The following is a 12,130-nucleotide window of genomic DNA, read 5'->3' as shown; positions in this document are numbered from 1 at the left end:
CAGAAGACACAACTTAAATACACCCAGAGAACACAGGGAGATTACACGCAGGTGGGGAACACAGCTGGGAGTGATCGTGACGAGACTAGGGAGGCAAAACTGAAAACACTCACATAAGACGCAGACCTTCACAATAAAACAGGAAACACATACGCGCAATGACATAACACACCAACTAAACACAGACTGGGGGACACAGAACATAGGAACATGAACAGAAGAATACAAACACCCAAGGTAACAAAAACCACAGAATACTAATAGACTAAACATAAACACGGAGTCACAGACTCCGGACCATGACAGATAGGAGCTTCTTAACCTTTCTCATTTGTACTTTGTGTTGCTCTGTTTTTTACATCCTGTGAAAATGGAATGGAAGTTGTACTCGGGTTGTCTGTCGGTGACTGGACATTAACTAAAATGCATTGAGAATAAAAGAACACACAGGTTGACATCAAAAACTGTCATGATCCTGGGTCGTTGACCCAGCGTTTTGTGTTTCTTTTTGGGTTCATCTTGTGTTTGGTGTTTATTCTGATTCTGTATTAATTCTTTGGGTTGGTTGTCATGTTTATTATCCCTACCTGTGTCTCCCCTCTGTGCTCCGTTCAGGTCCCTGTGTTTTTGTTGCAAAACAGTCTGGGTGTTTCCGGTTTTACTTTGTAGGTCTGCCTCTCATCATGTCCATTAGTGTCAGCTGTGTCCACCCCTGCATGTCATCTCCTCATTACCTAGTGTGTATTTATAGTGTGTGTTGGCTTCTGTTCATCGTCGGATCGTCTGTGTTTCTCGGTGTAACTACGTCTCTCTGCATTCTCCGCTCCCCGTTTCATGCTTAGGTTTGTTATTTAGTTTTCCCAGTCTAGGTTTTTTTCAGTCATTCGTCTTGTCTCACTACCTGTCCAGTCGCTCCACTTCTGCAAATAAAACTTCATTCTCATCACCAGTCAACTGCCTGCATTTTGGGTCCTTTTCCTCCTACACCACACGGCTCACGCCGCCAGCCGTGACAGCACGATCCGACCATACTATGGACCCCGCAGGCTCCGCCCGTGAGGAAGATATTCTCCGCGTACAGTGTCTGATGAGCCGAATAACCCGCGCCACGGACCCACGGACAATTTCTGTTGGACTAAACGCTATTAAGGCGATCGTCGAAGGAAATCCTTACCTTCGTGAGCTTTTCTGCTATGGAGATTTCATGGGAGAATTAAGCCGAGGCCAGGAGGCGTGGCGGGCTCGGGAGCGGTCAGAGCGCGTCGATTCCTGGAAGGCCTCGCTGCAGTCGCAGCCGATGGAGATCTCCTCCGGACAGTCGCTGCAGCAGCAGACGGAGCTCTCTGCAACGCAGCAGCAGACTTTACCGCGGAGAGCTGTTTCCGTGCCGGTGCCAAGGAATTCTTCAGCCTCCGCGTCCCGCTCTGATCACTACACACCTGCCTCTTTCCTCGCGGCTATGTGGTCTGACGATGAGGAGCCAGCTTTCTTTTCCCCATCATCACTAGTCTCCTCTGTCGTCTTCTCCGCCTCCTCCTCCCGCAAGAAACGGCATATGCACCGCCAGCGCGCCTCTCCTCAGCTGGACTCTGAGATTATGACACAGCCAGCTGTGGTGAGTGGTAAAGACTGTCTTTCTGCTTTCTCCGAACTGCAAAGTGTTACCCCAGAGACTGAATCCAAAGTTTCTATGGGCTCAGGATCAGATATCACTGTCTCAGTTAATGCTGAAGCGGCAAAATTAAAGACTGTGGTTTCGGAGACCATTTTTTCCAGTCCCAGGGATTTAAGGGGCTCTCTTCATGCACCCTCTGAATCCAGGGATGCTTTAAAGGGTACGGTTAATACTGACTCCAGGATTGGAGGTGCTAGCCCTGTTTTTCAAGGGACTGCGACCCCCTCCAGGGCCTCCCCAGAAGCTGAGCCACCTTCCTTAGCTGATTCTGGACCCCTGGAGGTTAAGGAGCCAGGGCAGGTCGTTCAGGAGCAGTCTCCTTTCCCACTGTTAGCACAGCCGTTAGCTCAGTCTCCAGCATCAGCTGCTCACTTGCCCTTAGCTCAGTTACCAGCTCAGGTTGCAGGTCAGCTATTAGTTCCACCACCTGTTCAGCCATCACCTTCACCTACTCCTCCTGTACATGCAAGCCAACCCATAACGGACAGTTCAACAACTTCTTACTCTAAGCAGAGAGACAAACCCAATAACAATGGAAACATTCCTCAAGAGCTGGCCAGTTCTGAGACTGAGACACACTCCAGGGCCTCCCCAGAGGCTGGGTTTCAGCCCCCAGCTGACTCTGGACCCCTGGAGGTTAAGAAGCCAGCTGAGGACTGCACCGGACTGTCGCTGCCTGAGCTGAGTCACTGCTCAGTGCAGCTGCAGTCTGCTTTATGTTTGCCAGAGGCCCGTGTGCCTGCTGGTTCTGTTGCGTCCCTGCCAGAGGCCCGTGTGCCTGCTGGTTCTGTTGTGTCCCTGCCAGAGGCCCGTGTGCCTACTGGTTCTATTGCGTTCCTGCTAGAGGCCCGTGGGCCTGCTGGTTCTGTTCCGTCTCTGCCAGAGGTCTCCGCACCTGCTGGTTCTGTTCTGTGTGTGCCAGGGGCTCCGGTGCCCACTGGTTCTGAGACTGTTTTTGCTGGGGGGCCCGAGGGGCCCGTCCAGCGTCCTGCCTCGTCAGCTGGAGGGCCCGAGGAGCCCATCCAGCCCCAAGACTCGTCAGCTGGGGGGCCCGAGGAGCCCGTCCAGCCCCAAGACTCGTCAGCTGGGGGGCCCGAGGGGCCCGTCCAGCATCCTGCCTCGTCAGCTGGAGGGCCCGAGGAGCCCGTCCAGTCGCCAGCTGCAGCCTCATCATCCTCGCCAGCTGCAGCTTCATCCACGCCGCGGGCAGCAGCAGCTTCTTCCACGCCTGCAGCGCTACAGTTTACGGCTTCCACGCCGTCGCCTGCTGCAGCCTCATCATCCTCGCCAGCTGCAGCCTCCGAGTCTTCATCCTCGCCCGGTCCAGCTTCGGCTTCAGCGTCGCCCGGTCAGGCCTCCTCATCCGCTTCAGCTTCGTCCTCATCTGGTGCAGCCTTCGTGTCTTCACCCACGCCAGCTGCAGACTCCCTGTCTTCACCCACACCGTCGCCTGGTCCAGCCTCCCTGTCTTCACCCACACCGTCGCCTGGTCCAGCCTCCCTGTCTTCGCCCACACCGTCGCCTGGTCCAGCCTCCCTGTCTTCGCCCACACCGTCGCCTGGTCCAGCCTCCCTGTCTTCGCCCACACCGTCGCCTGGTCCAGCTTCAGCTTCATCAGCTTCGCTGTCGCCTGGTCCAGCTTCAGCTTCATCAGCTCCGTCTGGTCCGGCCTCCTCATCAGTGTCATCAGCTTCGCCTGGTCCGGCATCTGCTTCAGCATCCTCCTCGCCTGGTCCAGCGTCTGCTTTGGCTTCATCCGCATCGCTGGGTCCAGCCACTGCTTCATCCTCGTCTGGTCCAGCCACTGCTTCATCCTCGTCTGGTCCAGCCTCCATGTCTTCAGCATCGCCTGGTCCGGCTCCAGCATCTTCATCAGCATCGCCTGGTCCGGCTCCAGCATCTTCATCAGCATCGCCTGGTCCGGTTCCAGCATCTTCATCAGCATCGCCTGGTCCGGCTTCTGCTTCAGCTTCGCCTGGTCCGGCCTCTGCTTCAGCATCCTCATCAGCTCCTTCGCCTGGTCCAGCCTCAGCTTCTGCTTCAGCCTCGCCTGGTCCAGCCTCCGCATCCTCATCAGCTTCGTCTGGTCCAGCCTCCGCTTCTGCCTCGTCTGGTCCAGCCTCCGCTTCGCCTGGGGCTGCAGGGGCCACGCAGCCTTCAGGTCCCCTACTACCGGTCATCTGCCAGGCCGCTTGTTGGGCATCTCCGCCACCGTGGACGCCCTCCTGAACACCCTCCTGAACTTTCGCGTGGCCGGCCCCCGGATCTGCTCTGTCACCGCCACTGCCTTCCGCGTGGCCGGCCCCCGGATCTGTTCTGTCGCCGCCACTGCCTTCCGTGTGGCCGGCCCCCAGAACTATTTGCCCGTCGCCGCGGTTGCCGTCCACACGGTCGGCCCCCAGAACTGAACTGTTTTGGCCTCCTGCGCTGTCGGCCTCCGGGTCGGCCCCCTGAACTTGACCTTCTGGGTCTTTCTGGGCTCTGTCCCTCCTTCCTGGCCCCCCGCCGCCCGCCCTGGTTGGGTTGTTTTCTGTTTTTGGCCGTTTTTTGTGCTTCTGTTGGGCAGTCTGGGGCCCGCCCTTGAGGGGGGAGGGGTACTGTCATGATCCTGGGTCGTTGACCCAGCGTTTTGTGTTTCTTTTTGGGTTCATCTTGTGTTTGGTGTTTATTCTGATTCTGTATTAATTCTTTGGGTTGGTTGTCATGTTTATTATCCCTACCTGTGTCTCCCCTCTGTGCTCCGTTCAGGTCCCTGTGTTTTTGTTGCAAAACAGTCTGGGTGTTTCCGGTTTTACTTTGTAGGTCTGCCTCTCATCATGTCCATTAGTGTCAGCTGTGTCCACCCCTGCATGTCATCTCCTCATTACCTAGTGTGTATTTATAGTGTGTGTTGGCTTCTGTTCATCGTCGGATCGTCTGTGTTTCTCGGTGTAACTACGTCTCTCTGCATTCTCCGCTCCCCGTTTCATGCTTAGGTTTGTTATTTAGTTTTCCCAGTCTAGGTTTTTTTCAGTCATTCGTCTTGTCTCACTACCTGTCCAGTCGCTCCACTTCTGCAAATAAAACTTCATTCTCATCACCAGTCAACTGCCTGCATTTTGGGTCCTTTTTCTCCTACACCACACGGCTCACGCCGCCAGCCGTGACAAAAACAGCATCCCTAAAATTGCATTCCAAATTATTTTTTTAAATAGGATTCACAGACTAAATTGTAGAATCTTCCACACACTCAGGAGTGATACATCAAACAATTGATACTAGCTGTTTAAATCTACAGTTGCACGTCTGACTGTTACAATAACAAGTTTTTAAAAAGCCTCAAAAAACTGTTTATAGGTATACTTACACATCTGATTGTTCAAAAAAGGAGGGAAATAAGGTTTTAAACCTTTCTTGGTTCTAGTTTCCGTTGTAAGATGGCTATGTAAAGTACTGGTCTGATCTGACTGCGAGGTTGCTGTGATACTTGGGGAAAACGGTAAATAACAGGCAGATCAACATCAACCTTGAAATTGCATTTCTTAAAGTTTCAAAATTTGATTTTGTGTTTGTCCGTTCACACAAATGTGTATTTTTTTCTGTCCCTGTTATTGTCTATACTGGCAAATGGTAATCATCATGTTGTTTGAATATCTTGATCAAAACACAGTGTTACAGCTCAAATGTTTCAATTTGTCATTTAAATTTCAGCATTCTACCATCAGCAGAACATTTTGAGAAGTAATAAGCACTAAATGTGAAAAAAGGGGAAAACAATGAGTTGTTAATGAAATGCCAAAATATTCTTCCAAATATATAAGGTGAATAATGCAAAAACACAAGTGTAGGACTTTGGTCTTTATAGAATGAAAAGAGTAAAGCCTCACCGCGACTGACAATTACAGTCAACATCAAGACAAACAAAGCTCCCAGAGCTGCTGCAATGACTCTCAAATGGCTCCTTTTCGCAGATGAACGGTTCATTTGAGTGTGCTGACCTGTAGAGACAAAATGCACACCTTCATAATTTTATCTATTATCTCACCATACTATTTATATTCATATAAGTAGACACATCAAAGATGAACAGCAATCAGCTGCAGCAGCTCCTTGTGAATAAAGTAGCAACCTAAAGAGACTTTTTTAAATTTAGTCAGTAAGAAGAGCAACACTTCCAAGTTCTTCCATATCACACACACTTAAAAACAAAAACAAAATTCACTCGAAGGGCCCACATCCAGGCAGCACGGTGGCACGGTGGTTAGCACTGTTGCCGCACAGCAAGAAGGTCCTGAGTACAATTCCACCATCAGGCCGGGGTCTTTCTGTGTGGAGTTTGCATGTTCTCCCCGTGTTTGCGTGGGTTCACTCCAGGTACTCCGGCTTCCTCCCACCGTCCAAAGACATGCAGCTTGTGGGGATAGGTTAATTGGAAAATCCAAATTGCCATTAGGTGTGAATGTGCGAGTGAATGGTTATCTGTCCCTGTGTGTTGGCCCTGCGACAGACTGGCGACCTGTCCAGGGTGTATCCGCCTCTCGCCCTATGACAGCTGGGATAGGCTCCAGCGCCCCTCGCGACCCTGAAAAGGATAAGCGGAAGCGAATGGATGGATGGGCCCACATCCTTATTTTGGGTTTGACAGCCTTTTTAACAGCGTTTTAAATAGGTAAATAGCTTAAACATGAATTAAACTGGGGTTCCCCAAAGAAGGCATCCCCTAGAAGCAGTAATAACTGTGTGGCACAATGGTCAAAGACCTCTGTAGTAATAATTCAATTTTCAATTCAATTTATTTATACAGCACAAAATCACAATAGCAGCCGCCTCAAAACTCTACAACAATACCTACAGGGAAAAAACAAAAATCATATGACCCCCTATGAGTAAGCACTTTGGCGACAGTGAGAATGAAAAACTCCATTTTAACAGGAAGAAACCTCCGGCAGCACCAGGCTCAGGGAGGGGCGGGGCCATCTGCTGCGATTGGTTGGGGTGAGAGAAGGAAGACAGGATAAAGACATGTGCAGAGAGAGCGAACGGCAAGTGACGTCACCACCCAATGTAGAGGAATATAACTAGTAGGCAGTCCAGTAGAGATAAATAGCCCATGGCCTCAAAAAGGTGGTTGACGTGTCACAGCTGGGATGGCTGGTGTGTTTGCAGTGCGGACCAAAGTGCAGACACAGAAGGAGATAGAACGAACAATAACAAAAATGAGCAGTTAATTTGGCCAACAAAACATGGATACAAAACAAGGTAAATATGCACAGGGGCAAAGCTAAAACTAAAACCTAAACTGGGAAAAGCTAGACTTTGGAAACTATGACAAACAAGACATGAACATGATTCTGAGCAGGAGTACGAGAGTAACTATAACAAGAAAACTGTGAACACAATTGTACGGTTACTGTGTAACCTTGGTTCTCTTGGTGAGAGACTATCTCTGAACCACTGAGAGTAAAGGTGCCAATGACCCATTGACAAAGTACACATAAGCAGACCACTCCAGCCAGGGCTTCGCCAGACGCGAAGGCCTAGCCAGGAGGTGGAGGCAGCAGTCTGCAGACACCAGACTGGCCCGAACCAGTCGTGCAGGATGCAGGACGGCAAGTGATCGGCCGCTCAAGGTCAGCCCAGGAACCACGAAGCATGACCGCCAGGGACCGCAGCACACCGAGCTCCAAAGTAGTATCCCGCTGGTTGCTGTCTGGCACTCTCTGTCTGGCATAGCGAGGTGCCAGACAGAGAGTTAGCACTACAGGCTGGAGAACTCCCACTCACCACAGCGAGGTCTGACTGGCGTGTAAGCTGTCGAAGCGGGCAGCACGCCAGGGAAGCACAGCCTACAGTAGCAGGTCAAGCTAGGGATGAGTCAGTAAGAAGGTCCCAGCTCACTGAGCGGTAGGCAGTCCAGTAGAGATAAGCCCATGGCCTCAATAAGGTGGTTGAAGTGTCACAGCTGGGATGGACAGTATGTTTGCAGTGAGGACCGAAGTGCAGACACAGAAGGAGATAGGACGTACACACCGGCTCACTCCTTGGCGGCCGCTTATCGGGGCCTGGAGCCTGGGGCTCACTCGGGCCACTTCGGAGGTGGGGTGCCCCCGGCCTCTCGGCCTGGGGCTCGGTCACTCAGGCGCAGCTGGCTGCCGGCGGAGTTCACGGGCGCGTCACTGCAACTCCCCCTGGCTTCTGCTCCGCGGCTGCTGAGTGAGCCCTCATCTGGGACTCTCCTCAGCTCTTTCTGGGACAGTGGCGCGGCTGCCCCTCTGTTGGTCTTCCTTGGTCTCTTGTGTTCTGGGGGCCTCTGGATGTCTGGAGTTTTGATCTCCTCCACACCTGCTTCACGCCCTGGAGGACGGGGCTGTGGCCCCCCCACACCCTCTAGCAGATTATTACATGAAGGAACCTTTTAAAAAAACAAAAAACAAGCGCGTCCATGCTCACAGATGTACACACGGGTGATCACACCCACAAACTACACCCTTTTTGGCTCCTACCTCAAAGCACACTGTGTTCTGTTGATCTTATGTGCGCTCACTCGCCGCAGCAAGGTCCAACTGGCGCATAAGCCAGCGAAATGCGGGCAACATGCCAGGGGAAGACAGCCTGGAGCTGCAGTGCAGCCAGGGACGTGACTCGCCGGGGTGTCAGCTCCCTGAGCAGGCACCTGCTGGCCGTGTGACCTGCGACACAGGGGCAATGCACTAGACAGAGAGCCAGCGCTGCGTGCTGGAGAACACTCACTCGCTGGCTGACATATCAGACACAGCAACTGGCTTTCTCTGAGAGGCCCCACTGCAGTGGCAGCCAGAGGGGATGGAAGCTACATAGAATCTACATAGATGAGGAGATAACACATGACACACAAGACTCAAACACGGAGACCAGCCCCTGACACGAGGATTGCATAGAGTGGAGTGGATGATCTCAGAAAATTAGGGAGGAATGGCGGGAGAAGAGATCAAAGGAAATTTTGGACAGTAAAAGACATTAATGAGGGGAATGCTTGATCAGGTAGCAACGTGGCTCGACTCTGAACTGAAGCTCTGACAGTGAAGCATGCCAGGATTTTAAGAGTTAAGGTAATGGCTTGATGGCTCGTAAAAGTTTATGTGAGGTGGTCTTTCAGTATAAATTGAGAGGGGGTGCCTAGCTAGTTAAGTTACTTTGGGTAAGGTAGTGATAACTACTGCGTCGATTTCTAAAATGAACAGAGGGTGAGCAGTTTCAGAAGGGTTGGTTGAACTGAGAGACTGATTAGAGGAGAACTGCACTTTGCAGAAGGAGGGAGGTGGCGCGCCAGCGGGACCTGCCAAGTTGGAGATAGAGGTTGAGATGCACGGTGGTCCTGCCATGCCTGAGGGTGGTGTGCTGACTGGTCCGGCCTCCCTTCCAACAGAGGCCGGCGCGCTGCTTGATCCTGCGTGCCGGCAGCATGCCCAGCTGCCTCTGAGCCCCGGCTCACTTCCAAGCCTGCTGCGCCGCAGCTGCTTGATACATGGACCAGCACCAGGCTGCCGCTGGAGGGGCGGGCGGCCCCCAGAACCACCTCGTCACGGGCACTGCTGGATGCGTGAGCAACCGCCAGTGCCCCTAGACCCCTTGCTGGTCTGGGGCCTGGGGTCCCAATGACCCGGGACAAATCCCTCGCCTGCTCGCGGAGGGGGGAGTAGGTTCATCAGATTGGGGTATGTGGCAGAGCGTGTTCTGCGATGCCATTGCAGATGAAATGGACTCACCTGCACGGCATCTACAATCACGCCTTGCCAGCTTAAAACATTTACTCTGCTTGTTTTGTTGTTGGTCGTGATGTGTACAGCTGGCAGCGGGAGAGCTGCAGCCATTGAATGTAATCTTATGGCAACCGTGTAAGAATGAAAATGCCATCGGGTCTGCGGTGGTGGTTTAGTTAAGTTTTTTTTTCAAAAAAAAAAGTGCACAAGTACTGTTGAGAAACTATAATGCAAAAATTACAATTAAAATTCTCAACAACAAAAGCAACTGGTGAAAATATAATTACTATATAAACAACTTAACAACCCTCATCTCTGCGCTGACAAAGGAGCGGCGAGTCTTGAATGTTTTGTCTTTGCTGAAAGCCCACCATTGGAAACAAGAGCAGAACTTAAAGTAAAGACTTGATCTCTCCAGGCTAGTATCAATCCAATACCGATGCCAACTTGGTATCGATACAATCGATATTTTCTCGAAACGTGTTTGCACGAGAACAAACTGTGTTCGCACGAAAACGAGAAGGAACAGCTCTAGAATTGGGGGATCATATAGAGATAAGAACCAGAAGGAGCGTGTTTGGAGGTGTGGTCCCACTCCTGAAATTCAGATACTTTATCTCTAAATAAGGTTTCAAAGGAGACTTCATAATCATATTAACATAAAAAATTTCAAAAGCATCTTAAGCTAATTAAGCTATTTTAGGTGTAGAATGTGAAAGTCAGCATTCATTGCTGCACCACAAAATTTTCAAAGCTTACCATTTTCCTGTAACCCAGGACTGATGGAGTAGTCTTCATGTTCTTGAATCTCCACTTGGCTTTTCTCTTCACCATCCACTCGGTCTCCTTTGCTATATCTCACATGTGTTGCAACTTGAGTACCTGTGGACATTTTGGGAGAACTAAAAGCCTCAACCATCTGCTTCCGCCTCTGTCACGCAGCTGTTTCAAGAGATGAGCATGAAGGAAGTAGCAGCTAACCACAAACACAAACACACACCCGCAAAACATATGCACTACTATTATGTATTTATAGACGCTCACTTACTCTCTGTCAGTTAAATATTGTAAGGATTATAGAATGTAATAAATTATTTATTTCTTATTTGAAAAGGCCTTGCCATTTTTGTTGACTTTAAGGCTTTGTGTACCACAGTCTCACAGATGTGATGATATGGTCTGTGATGTGCTGCAGCATGAGCATGTTTGCAGACTTCAGACTGGTCACTGAAGATGTCAGACTTGCTGTTGTTTTATAGATAAAAAGAACATAGAATTGTAGCACGGCTGCTGTTTTTATATTTGAGTCAAATGATGATTAGTGTCATGAATATCAATAATAAATAAAGCAAAATTGCTAAATGGTGTTTAAAAATGCTGTAGTTTATTCTCTTTTGCTGTTATCTGATCTGAAACTTGCAGATACGTGACACAACAGACTAATGTGGCCTTATGAGCTACAAATAAACTTAATAAAGTTTAATGCTTTTAATGTTACTGTCTCACATCTGATCAGAGACTTTGTGGCTTGAATGCGTCACAGAGCTGATCACAGAAACCACTTCTTTCTCCATGAGGTACACAGCAACTAATTTCCTACTCAGCATTTGAACCTGAGTCGTTACAGACAGCAGGAATTGTGCAGTCAGCGGGTGTAGTTAGAAGTCTTTTGTTAAGTTCTATTAAAGAAAAACATTTATTCACATTACTGCTTCCACTTTTGGTGGTAACCTAGTGTGAGCTAACTCCCCAGAGAGACGTCATAACGTTAATCCGGTCGTTCAGTCTGACGTCACTAGCCGTGTCTGGGTCTAAACTCCGCTGCAGGTCCATATATCAAACGATCACTGTGGCATTACTGAGAGTTGAAAAACTGTCTAAAGTCTTTCATCTTTAATAAAATGATCAGCGTTCTGCTCTACCAGGTGTAACAATTGAGTTTAACATCCAGGCATCCATGAAAACAGAATTTATGACATTTAACGGAGTTAAAAGTTAGCAGGGAGTTAGCTCGCTAGCTTCTATCTAAATACAATATAGCATGTCCTGACTGCAGGGTTTTGGAAACAAATTAAAACGTACAGCTCTGTTATCACTTCCAACATAAATGAAGACAGAAAACTAAACAGCAGTGACGTTTGTAGGGTTACTGAAGTTGGGCTAGCTGGACTATAATGATGTGCTACGTGACCGCTAGCGACACAGCTATGTTAGCATAATATAAACAAGCTAACTTTTTTTCCACTCGATAAAAGTTAACGTGAGTGTTCTCGGTGGTCAGGAACAAATGTAATCGCATGGCAGGATGCTGTAAAAGGACCAAACTTCAGCCAGGAGAACAACTGAGATAATCCATCCACAATACGAGGTTAGTCATTCATATACTGCTGCATGGGCTGGGCTGTAGTTACATCCTAAGGTTTTAAAAACTGAGCTTAAATAAATGATTAGCGGTAATAAAAGCCGAGGGAGGTCAACAGTGATCACTGATTGTTTTAGGAGCTTTTTGAGATCAAATAGAAGAAAATACATAACATTAAACATGTTAACAACACAAAAGCCATATTAAACGCAGACTACTTTAGACCCGGAAGTAGGATTCGTCGCGTCATCACTGAAAAACCGGATAAGATTGATTCCTGTTGGCAGAGTCTAATTCAGATTTTAGGTGTGCTGTGAATCAGATGACACAGGCTATTATGACATCAATAATGCACATCAGGTTGACTGCAATTCT

The 12,130-nt window shown here is 49.4% G+C and overlaps 1 protein-coding gene across 1 annotated transcript; it reads left to right on the top strand.

Annotated features, from left to right (window-relative positions):
- Nucleotides 1-1,033: 1,033 nt before the first annotated feature.
- LOC147303173 (uncharacterized) lies at nt 1,034-3,904 on the top strand. The gene is made up of 2 exons (XM_086281225.1): nt 1,034-2,744; nt 3,087-3,904. The coding sequence occupies exons 1-2, from the start codon at nt 1,034-1,036 to the stop codon at nt 3,902-3,904; spliced, it is 2,529 nt and encodes an 842-aa protein (XP_086137351.1).
- The last annotated feature ends 8,226 nt before the right edge of the window (nt 3,905-12,130 follow it).

Source organism: Aulonocara sp. 'chitande type north' Nkhata Bay, linkage group LG22 (assembly GCF_057382095.1).
Source record: "Aulonocara sp. 'chitande type north' Nkhata Bay isolate Kocher_YH1m ecotype deep benthic linkage group LG22, A_spYH_male_GT1.1, whole genome shotgun sequence".
Lineage (NCBI taxonomy): Eukaryota > Metazoa > Chordata > Actinopteri > Cichliformes > Cichlidae > Aulonocara > Aulonocara sp. 'chitande type north' Nkhata Bay.
Note: the sequence above shows the minus strand (reverse complement) of the source record. Positions and strands in the feature narration are given on the sequence as shown.